Genomic DNA, 24,240 nt, shown 5'->3' with positions numbered 1-24,240 from the left:
CATCCTGAAAACGTTATTATATTGTTGACAAATTATTATAAACTGACTAACTGTCGCCCGAGACTTTGTCCGCGCGCGATTAATTAAAAATTAATTAGTAGTTTCTGTATGCTTTCAAACTATGTTCAACATCTATGCCAAATTTCATCGAGATCCTTTGAGCCGTTCTGAAAATACTTTGTAACATAAATCCAAACATTTGCATTTATAATATTAGTAAGATTAAAAACGGCTACTTTGAAGTACAGATAGTGTCGATACTTATTCGGTATTCCGATATTGGCAAAACAGGAATCCTTAACTAATGTCAACAACCTTATTAGGACTTCAGTGGAAATTTTCGTATAAATGAATACGGTAGAGATCTCAAAGATTGAAAAAAAAAATATCTTGAACAGTACAAATCTCCTTCCTCTGATTATTCGAGCAGATATATTCGAGATGGTAATCCCTTAGGGAAAAAGTCGATGAAATCGGATCAAAAGCCCGCAAGCCGCGGGGAGTACAGAGGTCGTCTAATTGGCACTAAACTACGAGTAGTATTCACTCGGAGCTTATCCCATTCCACGTGTTGTAATGCGTGACCACTCATCACAAATAAATTTTGTGTACTTTGTGATACTCACGCTTGAACCCAATAATAGATTCAAAGATTATTTTAATTATGTTGTGTGTTTTAATTAATTACCAAAATGATTAGCTAATCATACTAATATTATAAATGCGAATGTCTAGATGGATGGATGGATGTTTGTTTGAAGGTATCACCGGAACAGCCCAAGGGATGTAGAACAGATGTAGAACACAATCTGAATAGGCTACTTATTAGGTTTTTTAATTCCGCGCGGGCGGAGTCGCGGGCGGCAGCTAGTAAATAATCTAACCCTAACCGTAAAGAATCCAAAAACCTGACGATACTGAGGCAATAGCTAATGTGATAGCGTCATCTATACTGGCTGCATTTTAAAATTACAAATTGTAATTTATTGAAAAAAATGCAAAACAAAATAAACAAGACCATAAATTCGATTAGATTACTAAGGTATTAAAAACAATAATACAAAAATTATGACCATGTACTCGTTCTCATGGATATGATTGAAAAATAAGTTTTCATAGAAATATAATACATAATGGTAGCGACTCGTCAATTTAAAAATTTATTCATTCCTTCAGCATTTTCTCAAGTAGTCAAATAACACATAAAACATAATTAGTTAACCGAAAACCCTATTTAATTCTGTTACACAATAAAATATTTGTATTTCAAAGGAAGCATTCGGAGAGCTCATTAAATTATGGTTTTCGATAAGCTTCCTCTAAGAAACTCAAGGAAAGCTCCTAAGCCGTTCTTTGTAATTATATCTTACTGAAGTTGCTTTGTGGTTTATGTCTTCGTTTCATCAACCGTTATCATCTTCAAAATAATTTCAAGTATCTTTAGAAGAATATTTTTAATTAACTTATATTTCAGCTCATTTGGGACCCACGGAAGGGCTCGGAGCTTACCCAAGTTAGGGGTCACTAGGCCACAATCAACCACGACGGCCCAGTGCTTTGGTTGACTTTGCTTACATATTTTAATTTCTTCGCAGATATGTGCAGTTTGCATGACAATGTCTTCCTTCGCTGTAACAACGGATAAATGTACATATGAAATTCGATAATGGAAAACATTTTGGTACACGGCGGGATCACACCTTGAGCTGTTGTTTACAAGTCAAATGAGTAAACACTGAGCCTCGGACGGTCTTATTTTATATTAAATCGTTACCTTTTGAATATTTAAACTTCTATTAATATGTGTTGTTCCCAAGGTCAAGTTTCGCCTTCTATCAAAACTGCTGAGCGTTGGCTATCTTATTAAATTTATAATGTAGAACTTTTAGATGGCACCGTCATTTGAATGTTATTTTATAACTTGGTTAGGCCATAATTGCCTAACTTTACATTAAAATATTTTTATTAATTTTCCCTTATTTTTATTTTATCATTTTGTATTAAGAATAAGGTGTTCTAATAGCTCTAGATAATAATGTGATAATTTGCATAAATAAATTTATTGTTATATTATATGTATAGTTATATGTTTAGTTGCATGTAACATCGCATGACACGCCCTTCATGCATGCCGCAAAGACGTCTGAGGTTATATGAAATTATTAAAAAAAAGGAAAACTTTCTCAACTAGTTACATTGTTTGATTTTCGCTATTATTAAATTTTTGTACACAAAATCTTCATATATGTGGTCTTCAGTGATAAATTATTTAGATCTTGGCTTATCACTCTTGGTAATTTAAGTGAACCAACATAAATCATGCCTAACTTTATCTAGGTCTCGACATATCCTTTGAATGGTCCGAGGTTGATATATACTCGGTATTTTGTGTGGAGAATTCTTTCAGTTATTTTCCAACAACTATTTATTAAATTAAAAAGACGTCTTAATCTTAAATATTTTATTTATATCTTTACTCTCTTCGGTTTCACTGATATAATGATAAATACAGATTTATTAGAGCAAGACATTTTGCATCGTGTAGCATTGATGACTATTGCGTGTCTTGTAACAAGTAAAAATTACAATCTCATATAAACACAGCCTTGTATGTATGTCGAAGTGAAGATAACATCCATTTGATTTCTAATTTATCGCTTTGTATCCAATACAATAAAAAAACTTTAAATATGATTTGAATTTAAAAAAAAACTGCTTTAATTTTCAATTAGAAAAGAATTGAAGAAGAAAAATATTTGTTTAAATAACAATATGCAAACAGTTGAATGAATTATTTATTTATATGACACTAAACAATAGTAAGTTTTGTTCTATTTATATTTTATTACTCAGTTTTATTGTTAGTGTATTTATAGAAGCAATTTTGAATTATTTTTGAAATTAGCTATAATTATTTAGTTTATATTATATTTTATTTTAAGATATTCTTCCCAAGTAGGGTTGACGACAGGCAGGCGGCCGGCTGTAAAAAATAAGCCAAAACTTTAAGGTTCGTAAAACCTCGTGCGCCGACCACACGTGAGTGGGAAAAGGCCAGGGAGATAATGATTAACAATAGTAAGTTTGTTAAATAATGATTTCATATTAATGAAAAAGAAAATAATTACTTGATGTAGAACAAAGATTAGAACCTTGACCAGATATGACATGTGATAAAACCAGTCATATTTTTTGCTACAGAGTTAAATTATTTAAAATAATGATTAAACTATGATAAAATATTGTATTAATATCTGACTGGAAATAAGATTTCATATGAAAACGTAGGTTTGAATTCATTCATTTGAAACAGTCTTTATTTCCTATTTTACTTATATACCGATTCATGTTTAAAGACACCGATAATACTATTTATAACTCAACGTAGATTTTCAACAATTATTAAATGTTTATTTACCCGAATGACAAGAGAGTAATGTATTTTTAGCCAACTTCAAAAAGAAGGAGGTTATCAATTCGACTGAATTTTTTTATTTTTTCTATGTGTGTTACTGCGAATCTCCGCCCCTGGTGGTCCGATTTTGATAAAAATTATTTTAATCGAAAGGAAGTGCTTGCAGATGGGTCCATTTTTTTTTATACATTTGTCGGTCTTTTTAGAATTTATGTTGAACTTTGTTAAAGTACGTATACTGCAGTACTCTGTTTAGCGAGTCATTAATAACAACGTTTGTTCTACAACTGCGAAGCACGATTACATCTCGTGTTTGCACCGCGTGACTCTTTTGATACATTTAATATTATTTAGTTTGCGAGTTGGGAGAAAATTTAACTAACTATTTTAGTAATTTTAGTGAATTATTAGTCAGTTATAAAAATTCCAGTTTGTCTATTTAATTATTATTGAAAATATAAAAGATGATTCATCATCATCATCTCTTTGATCTTGTCCCACTTACGTAGGGTTGGAGGCACCACGTTTCCGTCCTCCAAATCAATTTGTCTGCCGTCATCTTCATTTTCACCCCCTCTTGATCATTTCACCTTTCACGCAATCCATCCATCTCTTCCTAGGCCTACCTCTACCGATGTACCCCTTCACACTCATACTTAACGCTCTCTTTGCCACATGCGATTCTTCCCTCCTCATAACATGCCCATACCACGCTAATCTTTTACTTCTCAATTTTTGTACCGGTGCTACTTTCAGACATCCACTAATATACTCATTTCGCATCCTATCGAACCTTGTTACTCCGCACATCCATCTTAACATTCGCATTTACATGTACTCTCTATTCATCCGTCCCTTTAACAGCCCAACATTTTTTATTAACTACTTTATTTAATTACGGTATTGTGATTAAGGTAGTAAATATAAACACGATTTTATACTAACGAATTTTTATAAAACAAAACACTGCGAAAATTACAAAATGGCGCATTGTATAAACGAAATAACCGCAAGCTAATGAAAAAGAAGTGTTGTTGGCTTATGAAACATTCACGGGGAAAGCAATTACCAAAAATAATCACAATAAAACAAGAGACTCGTTTGCTGCTTTTGGTACATATTCACTTAGTTCAAATGAACGCTATAAAAAATAATGTATCAATCTTTTCTGTTCTTAAAAATTCTTGCAATTTAATTCATACACCAAAAATCTTACTAATATTACGAGTATAAATGTGAAAGTTTAGATGGATGGATGGATGTTTGTTTGAAGGTATCTCCGAAACCGCTCAACAAATATTGCTGAAATTTGGTTCAGATATAGAACATAGCCTGGAAGAACACATAGGTTACTTATTACGTTTATTTTTATTCCGCGCGGACGTAGTCGCGGGCGACAGCTAGTAATATATATTTTCGACTAATGATGAAGCTATTTTCAAAACTTTTGATTTGCTATGTGTGGACCTTACTTCATAGAATAAAAATTTAATTGAGGAGATCGTGTTTTTTTAATGGTGAGGACAGACGCATGTGGCAAAATGAACGTTAAGTATGAGAGTGGAGGGGTACACCTGTAGAGATAAGCCTAGGAAGAAATGGATGGATTGCGGCCTACCCGATTTAGGGTAACTAAGCCATAATTAACCAAGCTGGCCCACTGCGAGTTGATTGACTTCACACATATCTGAATTTCTTTGCAGATACGTCAGATTGCATCACGATGTTTACCTTCATCCTAAGAACGTCGGATAAATGTACATATGTAATTCAAAAATAGAACAACACATTGCTAAATAGCGGCGATCGAAACTGAACGTTTTATTGACGGTCCCAAGCCATTATCAACTGCGCCACCGACGCTCGTTACATTCAATTTATAAATTTAATTATTTACTTCAATCGATAATATTCAATTGGTCAGTAGGTCAGTATTCTTCGATATCGATTTCATTGGAGTCGATCGTGTCGGTTAATATTAAATTAGCTGGCCAGGTATTGCGGCCGCTATCATATATACCTAACATTTGTTAAGATTTTGATGACTGTGGATTTCGGCAGCAATGACAATGTATTAATACACATTGCGGTCTCTATTTTTTCAAATAGAAATAAAGAGATGACAACACGTATTAATAAAAGTGCAATGGAGTTCTAGGCTCTAGAATCTATGGTCATAAAGTCGTAGAAAATCATATTCTTTTGTAATACCTACGAATGAAGATTACCTTAATAAATATGAATTTTTGTTAAATATTCATTTGGTTCCTTTTAATATATTGGTTTAAATATATTAAAGTTTTCTCTGATAGAATTCTCAAAGTTTTGACGTCGTAATTACAAACGTTCAAACTTTCGTAAATCTATATAATAACGGACGTATTTCATCATAAAAGCAAAGTTTAAGGATCATTTCATTTAATTCACTTAAAATTTGCGAACATCTAAACCCCAAATTTTACTTGATTTATACAGAGAGTTTTTGAGTTAATACAATTTATTTTTTAACTTTATAATAAGCTATAATCTGGTTATGACATCTATCCTTTTCAGATGAATTCTTCAGTGTTGGAATGAATCCACGTCGAGTTTTCCTCCCGGTCCCCACGCTTGAAGATGATTCCATGCACTTGGCCAACAACCTTGTTCTTCTTAATATGGTAAGTTACCAATAATCATAAACATACTGTTAGATATAGGAAGTAATGATACGACCGCTAGCTGCACTAGCAGACTGGTTTATTGATGTCATTGTCAAACTGACGGCAGACGCAGCAGCCGTACGTTAATGCGCATAGATTATGGGCTTACATATATAACACATACGAAATTCTTCCTCTTATTCAATGCCTATGTTTTCCATTTCACATCTCGACGTTGACAATTGAGTTGCTACCAATGGTAAATAATTTTGAACACAAAATTCTATTGTTATATTTTAAACATCTTTAGTATATACGCATGTCTAACCTAACTAACCTTGCAGGAAATTTCTAGTTTTTTTTTTATATTTTAGTGAATAAATATCCGGATTTTCTACTTTCGTGATACGCAGCACACGTTAAAGCGATTGTTGTGAAATTAAATTTTATAAACAGTACGAATTGACTTTAGTTAAATTTTGTATAAGCTTTATTACATAGTTCTTTATCTATTAAACTCACAAAATTAATGTTCAAGAAGAGAAATATGTATACAGATTCCTAAAAGCAATTTGACGCTACACTATATAAAATCGAGAGAAATTTCTTCCACATATTGTAACAAATGTTTTGTTATAAGTTTCGATTATCTTGAAAGATTTTTATATAAACTGTTCAAGAAATATAAGTGTAGTTTAAGTAAATTATCACTTACTTAGATAACTTATTATAAGACATTAGGTGATACTAAATCACTCTCTGAGTTGTACTTCGAGGGTACGACAGCCACTAAGAGTGATTTAAAATTAGTAACCTACACTAAGCATTGTGAGCCCTTAAATTATTCAGATTAAGGCGCCTCAAATATTTTTACAAAGATAAAACGTGATTAACTAAGATTATCATGGTGTTATGTAAGGTCATGGTCGAGGCTGAAGACAAATGAATTGTCATGATAAGCAGAAAATTAATGGCATCAGGTGCTCAGTACATGACCACTGAAACCTTTCGCTTCGAATTGACCTTTAACTGTTCTTACTTAGATTGAATCTAATTTAGAATTAAAATTTAATAATTAAAATATTTTTATAAATAGTTAGTTTTATATTTCATCAGCTAAAATTACATAAATTATTCTTATTTCTTTTAAAAAGAAGCTTGATTGCATAGAAATATCAGACTGAACGCTTTTGAATGAATCTAATTTGTTATCAATTTAAATTTCTATTTTCGTCTCTGTATAGAGTTGAATAGAATATAATATCTCATTATATTTTATACGCTTTATTCAACATGGGCAAAACTACAAACGTAGGCAAAGTTGAGTGTTGTTGACTTTGTCAACAGTTAAGTCCTGTATGATATGTATGAGTAGCTTTTACCCACGACTCCGTCCCCTTCACTTTGCGTTAGTGATCCTTAAAAATCACTACTTAGGATTGAAATTTAAATCTTGCTTTGTAGAATGATGACATAATAAAATACACCTCTTTTTCAAATGAATATTTTTCATAAAAAGTAATTTTTTTTTTTTCAATTAAAGTTACAATTATTTACATTTCAGTTTTTTTTTTTTTTCATAAAGACTGTATTTCTCTCTCCTACATTAAATTGTACATGCAAAGAAAAGAATCACATCAGATATAACCAGTCATGATGATTTTGCTATACAAAATTTTTATAAGCAAGATATGTGACTGTGCCAAAGGGGTTTACTATACTTTTCTTAGTTGGGAGAAGGACAGACAAAGACAGCCAGCTTTCAGCTTCAGCATCTCGGAAGTTCTTTATTTAAAATAAAGCGGCGAACAGCGCCACCGGAAACTACTCCCAATCGCTCCGACCTACTCGTAATTCGCAACAAGACGTCTATTCCGGACTTCCACATGACTTCGGCCGTTAACTAACTTTTATTTCCAACATAATTCTTATTATTTATTATAATTCTTATACTTGTGATTAACAAACGTGTTATCGTCTTAAATATTTTTTTCCAAGGTCATTGTCAGTCAAATTGTTATACTATGAGCTTACCTATATATTTCCTAAGCGTGGTTAATTTCCATTAGCAGTGAAGTAGCGGTGGCCTTGGGGATAACGTCAGGCTGTTGGGGCTATCAGTTAAGGTCAGCTTAGTTGTTAAGATAAGACCTAGCGCACTGAACTTACTGGCAATATTTATTAGTTGAACTTGGGCATTGTCACGTAGTCTATATTTTTACCGTAATGTTTAGCATTTGTATAATGAAGGTAAAAGTTTATTTGATACTTAATTTATTCGATTTACTGATTAGATTCTGTGTATATCTTAAAGTTCAAATTTTAACAGATTTTACGAGACTCAAAGCCAAGTTAAAAGGGCATTTGTAATATGCATTTATGTAAGGCTAATATATTTAAATTCTTTACGTATTTTATTTCTAAATTTAGTTAAATCAAATTATAGTTCCCTGCAGTTTACTTCTAAAGATTTTCAAACATTTTGATCCGAGCACAAACGAATTTAGCACACAATAGACCAAATACGCATTAATCTTCATCGTCAAAGATTAAAACATCATGTGCAGAAAGTTCTTTCAATCTAATGTCAGCTTGCGTGTCCCCTTGTATTAATAAAAACGTGCTCCGGCCATTCTTGTATACTTAGGAATAGGTTCCTTTGCATGACAAAAGGCTTTCCCTTCTCAATCTTTAAGCAAAATTTGAACATAATATTATGCAAGATACAGGACTTAAAGTCACATATTGAAAGTAATTTTGTACAAAATCTTTTGTAGTATTATGTAACCTTTTACCTTATTTTACGAATTTTCTGAACTTGAACAATACGTATTTTATAAACTGATTTTTAATAACATATTCAAATCTTTTACGAGATTATAATTATTAATAATATTTCCTTCGAGACGTCCATTTCGTAAATTTTGATAGATTAGTTGTATCAAATGGGAAAGGAGTATGTGAACATCTTACTAAAATTATAAATGCGAATATTTAGATGGATGGATGGATGGATGTTTGTTTGAAGGTATCTCCGGAACAGCTCAACGGATCTTGATGATCAAATTTGGCACGGATGCAGAACATAGTCTGGAAGAACACATAGGCTATTTGTTGAGCTATTTTTTAATTCCACACGGACGGAGTTGCAGGCGACAGCTCTTAATACATACTCGTATATACTAACAACTGAATATAGAACTAGTATTCGGAACAGACGAGCTTATTTGCATACATCTCTATATAATGCGGAGTCACGTGTCACAAAGGCTCTGTTGTTAAACTTTGTGATCCAAAATTAAGTTTCTATCGACTGCGAGTATAATGAGATTATAAAAAGGGTGTTTGTTTTTATTTTCTTTGAGGACGTTTCACTATGTTTTCTATTACTACCTAGGCGAGTAATGAAATCTTTTTACGAAATATATCCCCTTTTTCAAAGATATTATCATTCGAATAGCTCATAGTTTACTAAGTCGAACAATAGCTTTAGTACAATGTAGAGACTCATTCGGTATAAAATAGAAATATTGTAAAATCTAAATATAGAATGGCGTGCGAGGAATATAACAATCGATGACGTTGCCTTGGCCTGGTCAGTTCTTACGTCATTAGTAAATATGATTAAAATTCACCCTGTATGTGTGCGTGCTTTTGCTTAAATACAAAAGCTAAGCCTTGTAAAAACTAAAATTTCTTCTGCCCTCTATTGAAGGAGAAATAAGTTTTTATATTCACTGGGATCAACGGTGTGCAAAGATTTAGAGAGAGATAAACTTTATTTTTAGATTGATTCAAAATCGAAACTAAAGCACAATGGCTCATAGGCGCCGCGCCGTAAGCGAAGTGTCGCAAGATCCTTTTATATTTTCTTCTTTGTCTGTTGTATTGTCTGGTAGTTTATATTCTATGACTAAGAATAATTTCCATATTTTCTGATACAACTAACTGTGAGAACAGCCAGAATTACCAGGCCAGATAAGTCTGTGAGATTTAACCAAGTATATAGAAATAGAACGATTAAAAAAGAGGTGTTCCAGGATCGCACTAAATTTATATATTCTCTGCTTATCCCTTTGTGTTATAGACGTCAGTGTTTCATAATATAAACTGCATTACAGATAACAATGACCGAGGGCTTCAGGTCATAAGAACGCTAGTATTATTTGAATGTTGAGCGCACGCTATGTTAGCAAATAACCATTTCCATTGACGTCATAGTACAGACTTTAAAATTTTGCGATTGCCCCATTTCTCGTAGCATTGTTAAAAATTCTATTTATACATTAGAACTCTTAAGTTTATTATTACTTTTGAATACGTTGAAATAGGCGTCTTTACTCTTTTTAGAAGCTTTTATTTTGTTTCTCTTGTCGCGATTTTTGTCATCAAATGTTGCAAATTAAATTTAAACCACTTCCCAATTTTGCTGAAATTTTGCATACATGTGTCAGTCGCGTGACAATGTAATACTTGATGATAATCTGATGATGATGAACGATCGTTGTGACAATCTTTTTTTTTTTAATTTTCAGTTCTTTTCATTACCAAGAACATATAAAAAAGCTTATGTTTAAAAGTTTTTTCTTCTTTTGATTATTATTAACTAATTAGTTTTTGGTAACGAATGCCTTTTAGTAAAAGTATTGTTTATTTCTCAAGAGTTTTTCATTCTTACAAATAGAAACCATAAACAAGCTATGTCAATTTTCTTTGTTGAACTGAGAGTTTATTAAGTGTAAATGAATTACACCGTATTCTAAAACAAAACAAATAAAGACTTCGGACGAGCTTTTGGATTTAGGAATATATTTTCCTAAAACTTGTTGATTTAACAGCTTTTATAAGTTAAATAAACACTAAGAGAGAAGGCTAAGGATGTACAGAGGACAAGCTAACTACATAATTTCATTTAGATTGTAACGGACACACGTTGTCATATTCTCTTTGGAGAAACAGAGACAACAACATTTCAATACATGGGTCACTACAGTCAAAATCCAAAATAATAAGTAACCAAATTATTCAACAAATGCACAGGTGGGCACAGTTAATCAAAAAGTTAACTTCGTTAATCATTAATTCGTTAATTAAAAAATTAACTTCGTTAATCGTTAAAGCGTTAAATTCTCGAATATTTAACGCAAGTTAAAGTTAATCGTTAACAGTTAACCATACCAAATTATACATACAGTTTCACACTTACTGTGGCGACACTTGTTTAAAATAGTAATTTGACTATACATTTTATAACACATTAGTATTAGAGACAAGTATGAATGCATTATAGTATTATTACGAGTGCGGAAAGCCTGTCATTGCAAAGAGTTCCGACAAATGTCTACCCGGGCCGAGGCGCAGCCGAAGGTGAGGGTTGACAGTTGGAACAAGTTGTAATGACAGTGTCGCACGTGTACTAAACAACTATTTTTAATACAGTTGCGAAAAAATGAAGCAATTTAATAGAATAATGAAACACACTAAACTCAACTAACTAAAATGTTTGAAAAATGGCGCCAACTGTAAAAGAATACAAACAGAGATTTTTTTTGTTTTCTTCACCCATTCTGGGCAGGCAAAGGGAACTATGACTAAACGGCCAAGTCTTCAGTAGATTATTTTTATTGATATGAAATGAAAATGAAATTTAATGAGATGAAATAAAATGAAACCTAACCTAATTCATTGAACCAAATCATTAAATCTGATATTGCAACAAGTTAGGAGCTTCTTTTTAAAAATATTTGCATGAATCATAGAAACTTCAATGATTTTTTTTGTAAAAACTTCGTGGTTAGTTTTTTCTTTTTAATAGACATTATTTTGACATTTGGGAAAGAGAACGGACGAGTTTGGAAAAGCTAAAGAAAAAGCACGAGTAAAAAAGTGTTTTAATACTGTTGCTCAAAGAGTGGCGTATTGCAGGGACGAAGAGCGTTCGGAATGTGGGCTATTACATACTCTTCCTTTTATATACTCGTAATGAAATATACTATTTGAAACCTTCTTTTAATTTTGTACTTTTGGTCAAGTCTTTCCCGGACGCTCTGATGCATCACACTTGCACGCGAACTTCACATGTATCAATTATCAACTCGTTCATTCATCATTCAAGTCGCCAATAGTCGCCCAACAAAGCTGAACTTACGAGCGTGGCGTAGCGCGTAATTTAAACAAAATGACAGCACGTCTCCAAGTTTCTTATTTAACGATTAACGGACTTTTATTAACGGAAGTTGAGTTTAACGGAAGTTAACAAAAGCGTTAACACTTTTTGAAGTTAACTTAAAAGTTAATCCGTTAAGCAAAATGTTAACTTCGTTAATTAACGATTAACGGATTAACGAGTTAATGCCCAGCTCTGAACAAATGTGCTTCTGTTTCAGGCTCTGCAATGACGTCGTCTCAAAAAGGAATCATACTTTAAAGCCGAGAGTTGTGTTACCGGAGAATTATGTTAAAGGTACTTATAAATTATAAACAAACATATCAACTTTGAAACATTATCTACTAATAACAGTTCTATTATTAATAACTAGCTTTTACCCGCGACTCTGTCCGCGCGGAATAAAAAATAGAAAACGGGGTAATAATTATCCTATGTCCGTTTCCTGGTTCTAAGCTACCTGCCCTCCAATTTTCAGTCAAATCGATTCAGCCGTTCTTGAGTTATAAATAGTGTTACTAACACGACTTTCTTTTATATATATAGATATCGTGATGGACCCTCAGTCTTACAAACATTAATAATTTAGATAAAATTAAACAAAATGTAACGTCGTATAAATTCGTGAGAAACTTTTTAATATGCAAATCCTTCAAAAACAATACACTAAAAAGATAAACAGTAGTTTCAAGTCCTATGAATTTATTTATATTAGGTCCTTACATATGAAATTGGCGTTTTTCGTACTGGCCACTTTAATCACGAATTTCTCCTCTTTGGTAAGGAATTCCAAATTCAAATTTGTACAGCTATAGACTCATGCATTTGTGGTTCGATGACCGTCATTCATTTGTTTTTTTTCTGTTTGCGTCACTCATTTTACAAAATGGAAAACTTAAAATATCGCATTATTTACGAGTACGAGTTCCGCCGTGGCACTAGTGCTGCGGAAACGACTCGAAGGGTGAATGATGTGTATGGCGGTCGTGTTGCAAAAGAAAACACAGTTCGTTTTTGGTTCCAACGTTTTCGTTCTGGAAATTTCGATCTGCAGAACAAGCCCCGTGGACGGCCTGAGACTCAAGTTGATAATGAAGAGTTGAAGGCTATTGTGGAAGCGGATCCATCGCAAACCACGTCCGAGTTAGCTGCAGGCTGCGATGTTAGTGATAAAACTGTTTTAATTCACATGAAGCAAATTGGGAAGATTAAAAAGCTTGAAAGGTGGGTACCTCACGAATTGACTGAAGCAAACCGGCAAACGCGCGTCGACTGTTGCTTTACATTACTAAACCGGCACTATAATGAAGGTATTTTAAACCGAATCATTACCTGTGATGAAAAATGGGTTCTTTACGATAATCGGAAGCGCTCAGCGCAATGGTTGGATCCTGGCCAGCCAGTCAAATCCTGCCCCAAGCGAAAATTAACCTCAAAAAATTTACTTGTAAGCGTTTGGTGGACTAGTGCCGGTATTGTTCATTACAGTTTTCTCAAATCTGGCCAAACTATTACGGCTGATGTCTATTGTCAGCAATTGCAAACCATGATGGAAAAGCTAGCGGCTAAACAACCTAGGCTGGTCAATCGCTCCACGCCACTGCTGCTTCACGACAACGCTAGACCACACACTGCGCAACAGACGGCTACTAAATTAGAAGAGCTTCAATTGGAAAGTCTAAGACATCCTCCATACTCCCCGGACCTTGCTCTAACAGATTACCATTTTTTTCGAAATTTGGATAACTTCTTGCAAGGGAAAAAATCCTACTCCGATGGGGCAGTCCAAATCGCCTTCAAAGATTTTATTGATTCCCGTCCGACTGGTTTTTTTAGTAAAGGGATCAATGAACTACCTATGAGATGGCAAAAGTACATAGAAAATAATGGTTCATACTTTGATTAATTATATATATTATATTAAAAAATATTCGACTTTTTGTTCCTCCCATACAAAACGCCAATTTCATATGTAAGGACCTAATAATACTAATATTACAAGATTTACAGTACTACAAATTATGTTACAGAGATGAGACCACCTTCGCGCAAGGGGCAGCCCGTAATAGTGGAGTTTAGTATCTACGTTGTGGACGTTAACTCTATTAATGTCGAAGACATGGATTTCAGGTAATTCTTACAGTAAGATTTCACTGTTCAAACATTTGTATCGAAACAGTGGTAGACGCCAGGATCAACATCTGTTACACAATACGTACAGGATATAAATTTTACAATATTATATGGTGCAATTTAACCTTCGTATTGAATGTAATTTAAAATTATTTTTCGATTTTTCGGGTGCTTCTGATTACTACTTAAGAAGAAGATGTAGAAGAAGAATAAGTACCTATCCATAAGTTTAATCAGACCAATAAATAAATAAACCTGCATTTTTAATACTTCTTGTATTAAAAAGATAAAAGAAACTATCTAAATAAACAAAAGAGATTCATTTGTAAATCATACCATATAAAGATACCGAAAATTGGCTAGCATTGTGAAAAAATCGATCACTTGAACATCTTCAAAACAATGATAATTTTTCCTTTTCAAGTATCGGTTTGAACTTGATCTCTGATATTGAAACTTATATGAAAGAGTGGCCGCAGACAATACCGTATTCTCGCGGCTACCAAGTAATTTCCACGGCTCTTTCACGTCTTCATCAACAGCGAGAAGTGTTGTTTTACGTAAAGTCGGATACATTTTTTATATCACATATGTAGGTGAAAATTTGAATCAAAAACAAATTTGAAATATTAGTAATTTGTTTCAAAGGCATGTAAGTGCAAACACGGCTAAACTAATGACAGTTTCTACAACATCTGTTCCAGAGTGGACATGTTCATCAGACAGACTTGGAGCGAGAGCCGGTTGCAACTTCCTGACGATATATTCGAGGAAGGCGACGATCACGTCACCCTGCCGCCTGAGTTCTTCGACAACCTCTGGCATCCTGATCCTTACTTCTTAAACTCCAAAGTCACAGGTACACGCCTCTAACTTAGATATTATTTCAAGATGATTTTCAAACAAAATTGATTTACGCAAGACATGAAATAATTTTCATATTTTAAGAGGCAACCTTAGAAGTACTTACAATGAAATATATGTAATTTAAATTTCTTGTAGACTTATTAGGAAGAGACTCATTAGTCGATAAGCGACCTCGTATTCTGCCAGTTCAATAGACATTTCGTACTTGATTAAATGTATACTTATAATATCAAATTCATGGATAGCTCCAATTCGATGAAAACCCAAGCTATATTATATTTGTACGCCTTCGGAAATTTGTTGACTGTTTTTAATGTATTTGTATAAAATTACTATCTATACATTACAAGATCATTAAAAGACGGAGTTTACTTATCCATTTTAATGTAGATTATCTACGTTTTGATGTTCATTTGTTTACAGTTTCTTCTTTATATCTTAACAATATTTGCCTTTGAAGTGGAATCATTGTTTCGACATTAACCTTCAAATTTCACCTGCAACGAAAATCTGAAGGTCACACCTCCGCTATGCACCAATCACTTTCATTTGGAAGCGCGCCCATTAAAACTTTAAATGATTCCATTTCCGCCATTTCTATATTTACTAAAGAACCAAAATTCATTATAACCTTGACTTGAATAGCAGTTTGAATTCAGAACGAATACATTTATCGATATATTTTATAATTTCATAACTTTCTGTTTTCTATACGGCCGTGTAAAAAGAAGAAGTGAAAGTTCTTATGAATCTGTTTCTTCGTTCTTTGATTCTATAATAGACTAGTTTAAATATATTTTCACTTACTTGTTAATAGGTTTGCTTTTTATATTTCTTAATTTTCTTTTTAATTTTAGGAGGAGCGTGCCACTTTTGTCTTCATTCGGCCGGTAGGATAACTGAGTGCTCCTTATGCATTTCATTATTCACAGTGAAACGCACTTTCATTTACTTCTCTTCACTTTTTCTATTCTACACATATATTTTATGATAAATAGTTTTACAACTTACACCTATGAAGTATCCAAATAATTTTGTATGCAGGTTAACGTCGTAATTAATGGACGGGTGTGAGTGTTACACCGGTAACGCATAACGAACAGCTAAAAAATATCTTGTAAAAAATTAATCGAAAAAATAAATACAATTATTTAGGTATTTTTATTACTTTTATACTTATTAAAATTACTTACCTATGAATCACACAATGATGTATAAAACCATTAAATACTTTATTATTTTTTTAATTTGTAGGCATCTTGATTTTGATTTAAAGTTTTATTTCTTTATTTGGTTGAGAAGAATGAAATAGGAATGGAAAGAAAAATATAATTTGTGTGGTAATTCAAAAACAATAATCACGAAATTATCGATTCCAATTTCTACGAGAACAACCATCAAAACTTGAATAAATTCATAACCGATTATACTCAACCCGAATCGTCAAACTAATCATCATAAAATGTACAACTTATAATAAAGCAATTAATCGTGTACTATTGTAGGACCAATTGAATAGGCCACATTTGACTCTATATTAAAATTCAACAACGTAACCTTTTAAGGGTGGCCATAAAATATTATTTATTTTTTGTAATAAGGACTGCACAATAGCTTAACTTTTTTAATAAACATCAAACATCGTCACAATATTGCGTCTGTGAACCCTTTTTATTTTTAAAACACTGAGGATGTTATGGAATTGAAAACATCGATTTTTCATCAGAAGTGAATTTAATTCACATAAGGTTTAGTCTGTATCGATTCATTTACTTAAATGGACTATGAAATTAAAACTGATAGATGTCAAATGTGGTCAATTAAATTGGCTCCACTATATTCCGTAAAACTTGAGTTTTATTCGTTTTCGTAACATTCGGAAGAGATCCTTCAACAAATTTACATAATTGTACCCTCAAATTTTCATCTCAATTTGTCTATTTATCATGAACCATAACAGGGTTTTTCCAGGATGAATATTATGAACCCTTCCTTATTTTGCCTTCCTTAATTATAATTATAATTTCCCGTGTGCTTTTAAGGAAGTAACATTAATGGGGGAAAATTGAGAAATTACATGTATAATATAATTTTAGTGATAAAATTAAATAAAAATCTATTTTGTTTGTATTTTAATAAATGTTATAAATGCATAAAATGCTTATAAAACTAGTGGAAAAAGTCCGCGTGGAATTATAAAAAAACTTAATTGGTAGCCTATGTTTTGTATTTTGCTCTACATCTATGCCAAATTTCATCAAGATTCGTTGAACCGTTTTGAAGATACCTTCTAACAAACATTCACCCATCCATCTATACATTCATATTTATAATATTAGTAAGATATTACATCTTATCAGCCCGAGCCGAGGCTCCTGAGGGAGCCCTCGAGCCTAGTTACTCCTAAACTAGATTTAGGCTAAGCGCCATCTACGCCCGGCCACCTCAAGCCCGCTGAAACTGTAAATGCCTCTTCAAGGCAAACAGTGACTACTCAACCACAAATATGTCTTCATAGCACATAATAACTTATCATCCATCCATCCATTCAGCCTCGTTTCGCCCACTGCTGGGCATAGGCATAATAATTAATATAATTTATATTATACTCAAATACACGATCATTAATAATGATACATCACAGATTTTACATAAATCATGTCACAATTCTAAACTAAAAACAAGAACTTATTACAATATACATAGCGGCAAGTACACAATCCATAATTTGTGTCATTAAAATTTTCATCTCACTAAATAAAAGCAACGTACAAATTTCAAATCTATATTTTTGAATACAAAACTCACTTGCAATATTTAGCAAAAATAAAAAATAGATTGCAATATACTTATTATCTCTTATTGATTATTACAGAGATAGCAGAGTTAACGCACAAGTTCTCGTCGGTAACTCTATACAGGAACCAGACAGTGCGTTATGCAGCAAGGATGCACGCAATCATCGCCTGTCAAATGGAGTTTCAGCTTTACCCTATGGATATACAATCCTGCCCCATTTACATAGAAAGCTGTAAGTATAAACACGTATTAATTCTTAGTAATCAAGACGCATTGTAACTTGCGTTTTACTTATAAGATATTTTTCTTCTACTTCTTATAACCTAATAAATATGCCCCATTTTCAAAGGTATTATTAGATTGCTTTATCTCTTAATTTGAAGTGTCATATCTAATGTGATGATACCTCTAATATACATAGTACATATGTACATGACAAGGCAGGTTCATACATAAATGACACACATACATACATACTTTAAAGGCAATCTGGAAAAAAAATATTGAAAGATCAATGTTTTACAAACATGTTTCAGTTTCGTACAGTAATCAAAAGGTTCGTTTCCGTTGGAGTGAGGCGGGAGTGACAATCAATCCAGAGCTCAAATTGTTGCAATATCACATCGGCGAGCCGCTGCGATTGGAAGAAACCAATGGATACATGATCGATAAAGATGGTACGAATTAGTGTGGACATACCTCAAACAAAAGAGACTCGATATCTCTGTTGAGACATTACTAGAGAATCATTATAATAAGCATGTCCCAAAGCAGAACAAGTTTAAAAACAAAAAATTGACACTTATTATGCATCTTTGTGAATTTTAATTATTACTTGAAGTCAGCTTTTTTTTATTCTTCAAGTTTTGTTTGAAATAATGTATTATTTTCGTGTTCTTATCCCACTACTGTGGAGTCGGCGCACCTAAGATCGATCTATCTTCTGTAATTTTAGTCGTTACCCTTCTTAATCATGTCACCTTTCACGTAATCCATTTCTTCATTCCTAGATCTACGTGTGTACGAATTGAATGATAATGTAAGATTTTCTTATTCCAGGAAACTATTCGAGATTGGTCGTGTACTTCAGGTTCGAGCGACAAATCGGTCATCATTTGATACAAACTTTTGCGCCGTCGTCTCTCGTTGTTATGCTGTCCTGGTTTAGTTTCTGGTTGGACCTGGATGCTATACCTGGACGAGTGACATTACTCGTTACATGTATGTTGACTTTGGTCACGATGTTTACTGGACTGAGAGCTGATATTCCACCGGTTGCTTATGTTAAGGTAATTTTACATTTTTGTGGTAATCTGAATATTAATGCTACTGTATACATAAATGTTAGCTTTAAGTTTAAATAACAAAATCAGATATTTTTCCCTGGCATAGTGAAAAACGATACTTCATTTATATACACGTGGCGTCGGTGGCTCAGGAGTTAAGCATTTGACATGTAATCTGCAGGTCCTGGGTTCGAATCCCGCCTTGTACCAAGGTGTTTTTCGAGTTTTGATTTACATATGTACATTTATCCGCCGTTCTTACGGTGAAGGAAAACATCGTGATGCACCCTGCACATATCTGAGAAGAAATTCAAAGATATGTGTGAAGTCAACCAACTCGCACTGGGCCAGCGTGGTTGACTATGGCATAGTCACCCCTAACTTGGGGCAGGCTCCGAGCCCCTTAGTGGGGACGTATAGGGAGCTATATACATGGTTTGGAAAATTAGAAAATTAATTCTGAGTAACTACACTTCTTCAGGCACTGGACTTATGGATGGCTGGCTGCATGATGTTCGTGTTCGCAGCGCTAGGAGAGTTCGTAGTGGTCAAAGTGTTGGACAAGCAGTATCAGATGAACAAGTCAAAAGCACAAGAATCGATGCCAAGAATTATACCAGTTGTAATAAATATTTTTTTAACCTTTGATCCAAAAATTTTATCCACAGTAAAATTACGAGAGATAACTTTTCAATAAATATTTCCCCTTATTCGTTAAATTAACTCAACTAAGTAAATCGATTAGTTACTTCCGACTCAATTATTTAACTTCAAAACAATTTGAAATTGATTGATCGACTCTTTAACCTAAAAACAACAAGCTTTAATTAGTAAACTTAAATTATCAAGAAATCTTAAGTCACAGAAACTTAAGATATTATAAACATTGATAAAAATTCAGTATTTAAGTATGTCTTTACTGTAGTTTTTTCAAGTTAATGTTGTACCTTTACCATTAATTGAAGAGTAATTTACAACATTGAGGAAAGATTGAAAAGCCTGTTTGATCCATGATGGTTGGATCAAAGCAATTAATTTATTTCTATCTTTTCAGCGATTAAATGGTGAGAAAGGTTCTTGCGGTACAGTGGCTGCGTGGGAGGGTAGCGGAGTTCGATGCCGTAAGATCGACCTGACTTCTCCCACCTCTCCCCCGGCGACCACCCCTGGGGTGCACACTACGCCCACCGCTCCAACCCCACAACTTGTTGGTGTTGAACGACGACAGAGCATATTACAAGTACGTTTTGAATTATTAGTAAACTAGCTTTTTCCCGCGACTCAGTCCGCGCGGAATAAAAAAAAAATAATAATAAAACGGGGTAAAAATTATCCTATGTCCCTTTCCTGGTTCTAAGCTACCTGCCCACCAATTTTCAGTCAAATCGATTCAGCCGTTCTTGAGTTATAAATGGTGTAACTAACACGACTTTCTTTTATATATATAGATTGTCGGCTGAAAACTCGAATTGACAATGTTTTCTCATCTTGGTTAAGTTGACAAACGAAACAGCGTCAATAAATCGTAAATTTGACATTCAGTCAAACTGGCAAGCTAACAGTCATTTTAAGGTCAATTACGGTATCTAATTATGGATTGGAATTAGTAAAAGAAAAATCGAAGAAAGAATTTCGTAGTCGAAAACATTAACAAACGACTGACTACAGCACTGTGAGATTAGCCTTGGAGTACGGTTTTGTTTCTAAAAATGTTCCTTTATCCTATCCTTTATTTTAAACTTGTAAGAAAAATATATATTACATTCAAAGACATTTCACATATATAGGTTGTCCGGAAAATAAATACACAAAAGACCACAGATTCCTTGGCTAAAATTACAATTCAGAGTTCCAATATCTACTAGAGTTTAATGTTATGTCCACAGGTGGCCTGGTTAGATGCGGACACGGGTCAGGAGCGGGTACTCTGGCGAGAAATAGACAAGCTATCGCGGGTCGTGTTCCCAGCGCTCTTTCTATTGTTCGTCACAATGTACTGGCCCGTCCTTCTACTCAAGACTAAGTCGTCATCATAACAATCATCCTTGAGCCATTTTGTCAATACGCTGAAGCGATGCGCTCAAAAGGACAAATGTGTCACCATTATAGGCGAGAGAAACTTAACGTAATCGCACAATGGCTTAATAATTACGCACAAAATAAAATTTATTTTATATTCGATTTAATTTCGATTCGATGACAGATTACATAATTATTATTAAGTATAACATATAACAGATATATTAAAATGTTCTTTTATGAAAACGTTAATATTTTGTTAACGATATTGTACATATTTGCACATAAAGATTTGTACAAACATATTTTCACATACATACATAGGTAGCACAATATGTATAATAGGAGTAATAAATTTTATTTAAGTTGTTATGTTTTTAAAATTAATGTTATTTTTTATAAAAAAAATAAAAATTAGTCTACTTATGTTGAAATTAAAATGTTACCTAATTCTGTAACAACTACCTAATTATCTAGGAGTAAAGCGCAAGTTTGTTTTAAACTATATTAAATACTTTAACATGAGTAATAATGGTCGTGAGCTCTACGAGCTTTGAAATAAAATTTAATTTACTATACAGAAATTGTATTTCTTCATAAAAGGTAAAATAAAGCTCAGCAAAGTATTTTCCATAAAATTACGTTATTACTCTGAAAACAAGTGCTTTTAAAAACAATGTTTTTTTAAAAAGGTTTAATAAGGGAATTAGAATAAGGTTTTTGCGTAATAAGTTGTATAATTTTTTTTTTACGGAAAAAGGAGGACAAGAAATTTACACTTTATTTAGTATTATTACTTAAATTACGATTAGATGAATTTTTCTAAATATATTTTTTTTTATTTTAAATATTTAATTATAACATAAAATATTGTATAATAATAATAATTAATATTGTTGCAATTTCATAAAGCTTTAAATGATTGTTGTTATATAATTATGTATTGTATTTTATTAACAGATGAATTGTGATCGTGTGTAACGCATTTTGGTGCTGTTTTGAATGATGAAAATATTTATTATACGAACGTTATTTTAATTGTTACATACCTAAATAATTACATATCATGCTCGGATAGTTTTGCTATAAAGTATGTGTACATTTTAAATTAAAAGTATAGTTTAAGATGGCATTATGTTTCATTTCATCAGAAGCGAGCATACTCTTTCTCAAAGGCCGACAACGCAATTGCAGTTCTTCTTGTGTTGTGGATGTCCATGACGTCGATGATCTATATCGAACTATATCGTACTAATATTATAAATGCTTATATTTATATGGATGGATGGATGTTTGTTTGAAAGTATCTTCTGAACGGCTTAACGGATTTTGATGAAATTTGGCACAGACGTAGAACATAGTCTGGAAGAACGCATAGGCGAATTACTACATTTTTAAATTTCGCGCGGACGGATTCGCGGGTGACAGCTAGTATATTTATATTAAAGTCTATATATAGCTGAGCTGATTCATAAAGCTCGTAATCTCAGCGAGTGGTACTCATTCTACATTAATAATTCATTAACATTTAAAAATTCTGAAAAACTTAATAACGGGAAAATTGATATTTCGCTGAGACGGCTGATGCATACGCAGTCGCTTGACGTCATTTGAATATTAATATTGAATATCTTAGTATAGGAAATATAATTATAAATTTAAATTGTAAAAAACAGTTCACTTAACTACAAAGACCAAAAGTAAAAGCGATAGGTTACCGCTATCAATAATTATAACGTACAATGCGACTAATTGTAGAATCATCATCATTATCAGCTACATACGTCCCCACTGAGGGGTTGGGAGCCTACCCTAGGTGAGGGGTGAATAGGCCATAGTCAACCACGCTGGCACAATGCGGGTTAGTTGACTTCACACATATCATTGAATTTCTTCTCAGATATGTGCAGGTTGCATCACGATGTTTTTTTCCACCGTAAGAACGTTGGATAAATGTAAATATATAAATCACATATTGGTACATGGTGGGATTCGAACCCAGGATCTACAGATTACAAGTCAACAGCTAAATCCTTGACCCACCGACGATCCTTGATGAATGAAGTTGGATAAGTTAATGAAATTCTAAACTATGAATTAAAATGTATGAAACAAAGACATTCAACATAATCAATGCATAATGCATATTGTAACGAATTCATTTAAATTTCTTTGTCATAAAACATTTCTAGTCAAACATAAATCATAAACTGTCACGTAGAAAGACGAGTTGATGTTGATGAGTTCACGATGACAAAACTTTGTTGGCATGAAACAATTTTGTATGTTACATTTTGCCTGTTAATGGAATAAATGTGTTTCTTTACTTTCAGTGTTTGAATATGAAATTGTGTTATAAAAGCTTGTAACTTTGATCTCAAATAAATATTTATAAAAATGTATTAGAAACGTATAAATATGTATTCATTCAAAAAAGTTTTATTAATAATCACACGAATTACGATGAATAAAATAGCATCATCATCATCATCATCATCATCTCCCTGGCCTTTTCCCACTCACGTGGGGTCGGCACACAAGGTTATAAAACCTTAAAGTTTTGGCTTTAGTTTTTACGGCCGGCCGCCTGCCTGTCGCCAACCCTACTTGGGAGGAATTTGTTAAAATTAAATATAATATAAAATGAATTCAAAATAAAGCAAAAATAAAAATAAGTAAGAAAACATTATAAATAGAAAAACTTTAAGTTCTTGTCGCTGCAGTTAATGACCCCCGTATACTTCAGTGGTACTGTTATTCTTTACCATCTCTATATTCTTGATATCGGTCTTGCATTGGTCTTACAATGAGAGATATCAAACTTCTGACGCCACCTGATAGGACGAACATGAAAAGAAATCGGCCCATAGTGTAGATCTTTTCCGTGTGACTACGACAAATAACAATTTCTCA

The 24,240-nt window shown here is 32.9% G+C and overlaps 1 protein-coding gene across 1 annotated transcript in view; it reads left to right on the top strand.

The window, feature by feature from the left end:
• Positions 1–21,505, top strand: part of LOC106720235 (glycine receptor subunit alpha-1) — a 28,105-nt gene extending 6,600 nt beyond the window's left edge. The window contains exons 2-11 of the mRNA XM_045677923.1: positions 5,969–6,075; positions 12,444–12,520; positions 14,254–14,353; positions 15,061–15,215; positions 18,099–18,254; positions 18,559–18,699; positions 19,082–19,311; positions 19,790–19,930; positions 20,363–20,548; positions 21,195–21,505. Of these exons, the coding sequence (XP_045533879.1) occupies positions 6,032–6,075; positions 12,444–12,520; positions 14,254–14,353; positions 15,061–15,215; positions 18,099–18,254; positions 18,559–18,699; positions 19,082–19,311; positions 19,790–19,930; positions 20,363–20,548; positions 21,195–21,344 (1,380 nt within the window). The 5' untranslated portion in view covers positions 5,969–6,031 and the 3' untranslated portion in view covers positions 21,345–21,505. The remainder of the gene's footprint in view (positions 1–5,968; positions 6,076–12,443; positions 12,521–14,253; positions 14,354–15,060; positions 15,216–18,098; positions 18,255–18,558; positions 18,700–19,081; positions 19,312–19,789; positions 19,931–20,362; positions 20,549–21,194) is intronic.
• The last annotated feature ends 2,735 nt before the right edge of the window (positions 21,506–24,240 follow it).

Source organism: Papilio machaon, chromosome 5 (genome assembly GCF_912999745.1).
Source record: "Papilio machaon chromosome 5, ilPapMach1.1, whole genome shotgun sequence".
NCBI lineage: Eukaryota > Metazoa > Arthropoda > Insecta > Lepidoptera > Papilionidae > Papilio > Papilio machaon.
Note: the sequence above shows the minus strand (reverse complement) of the source record. Positions and strands in the feature narration are given on the sequence as shown.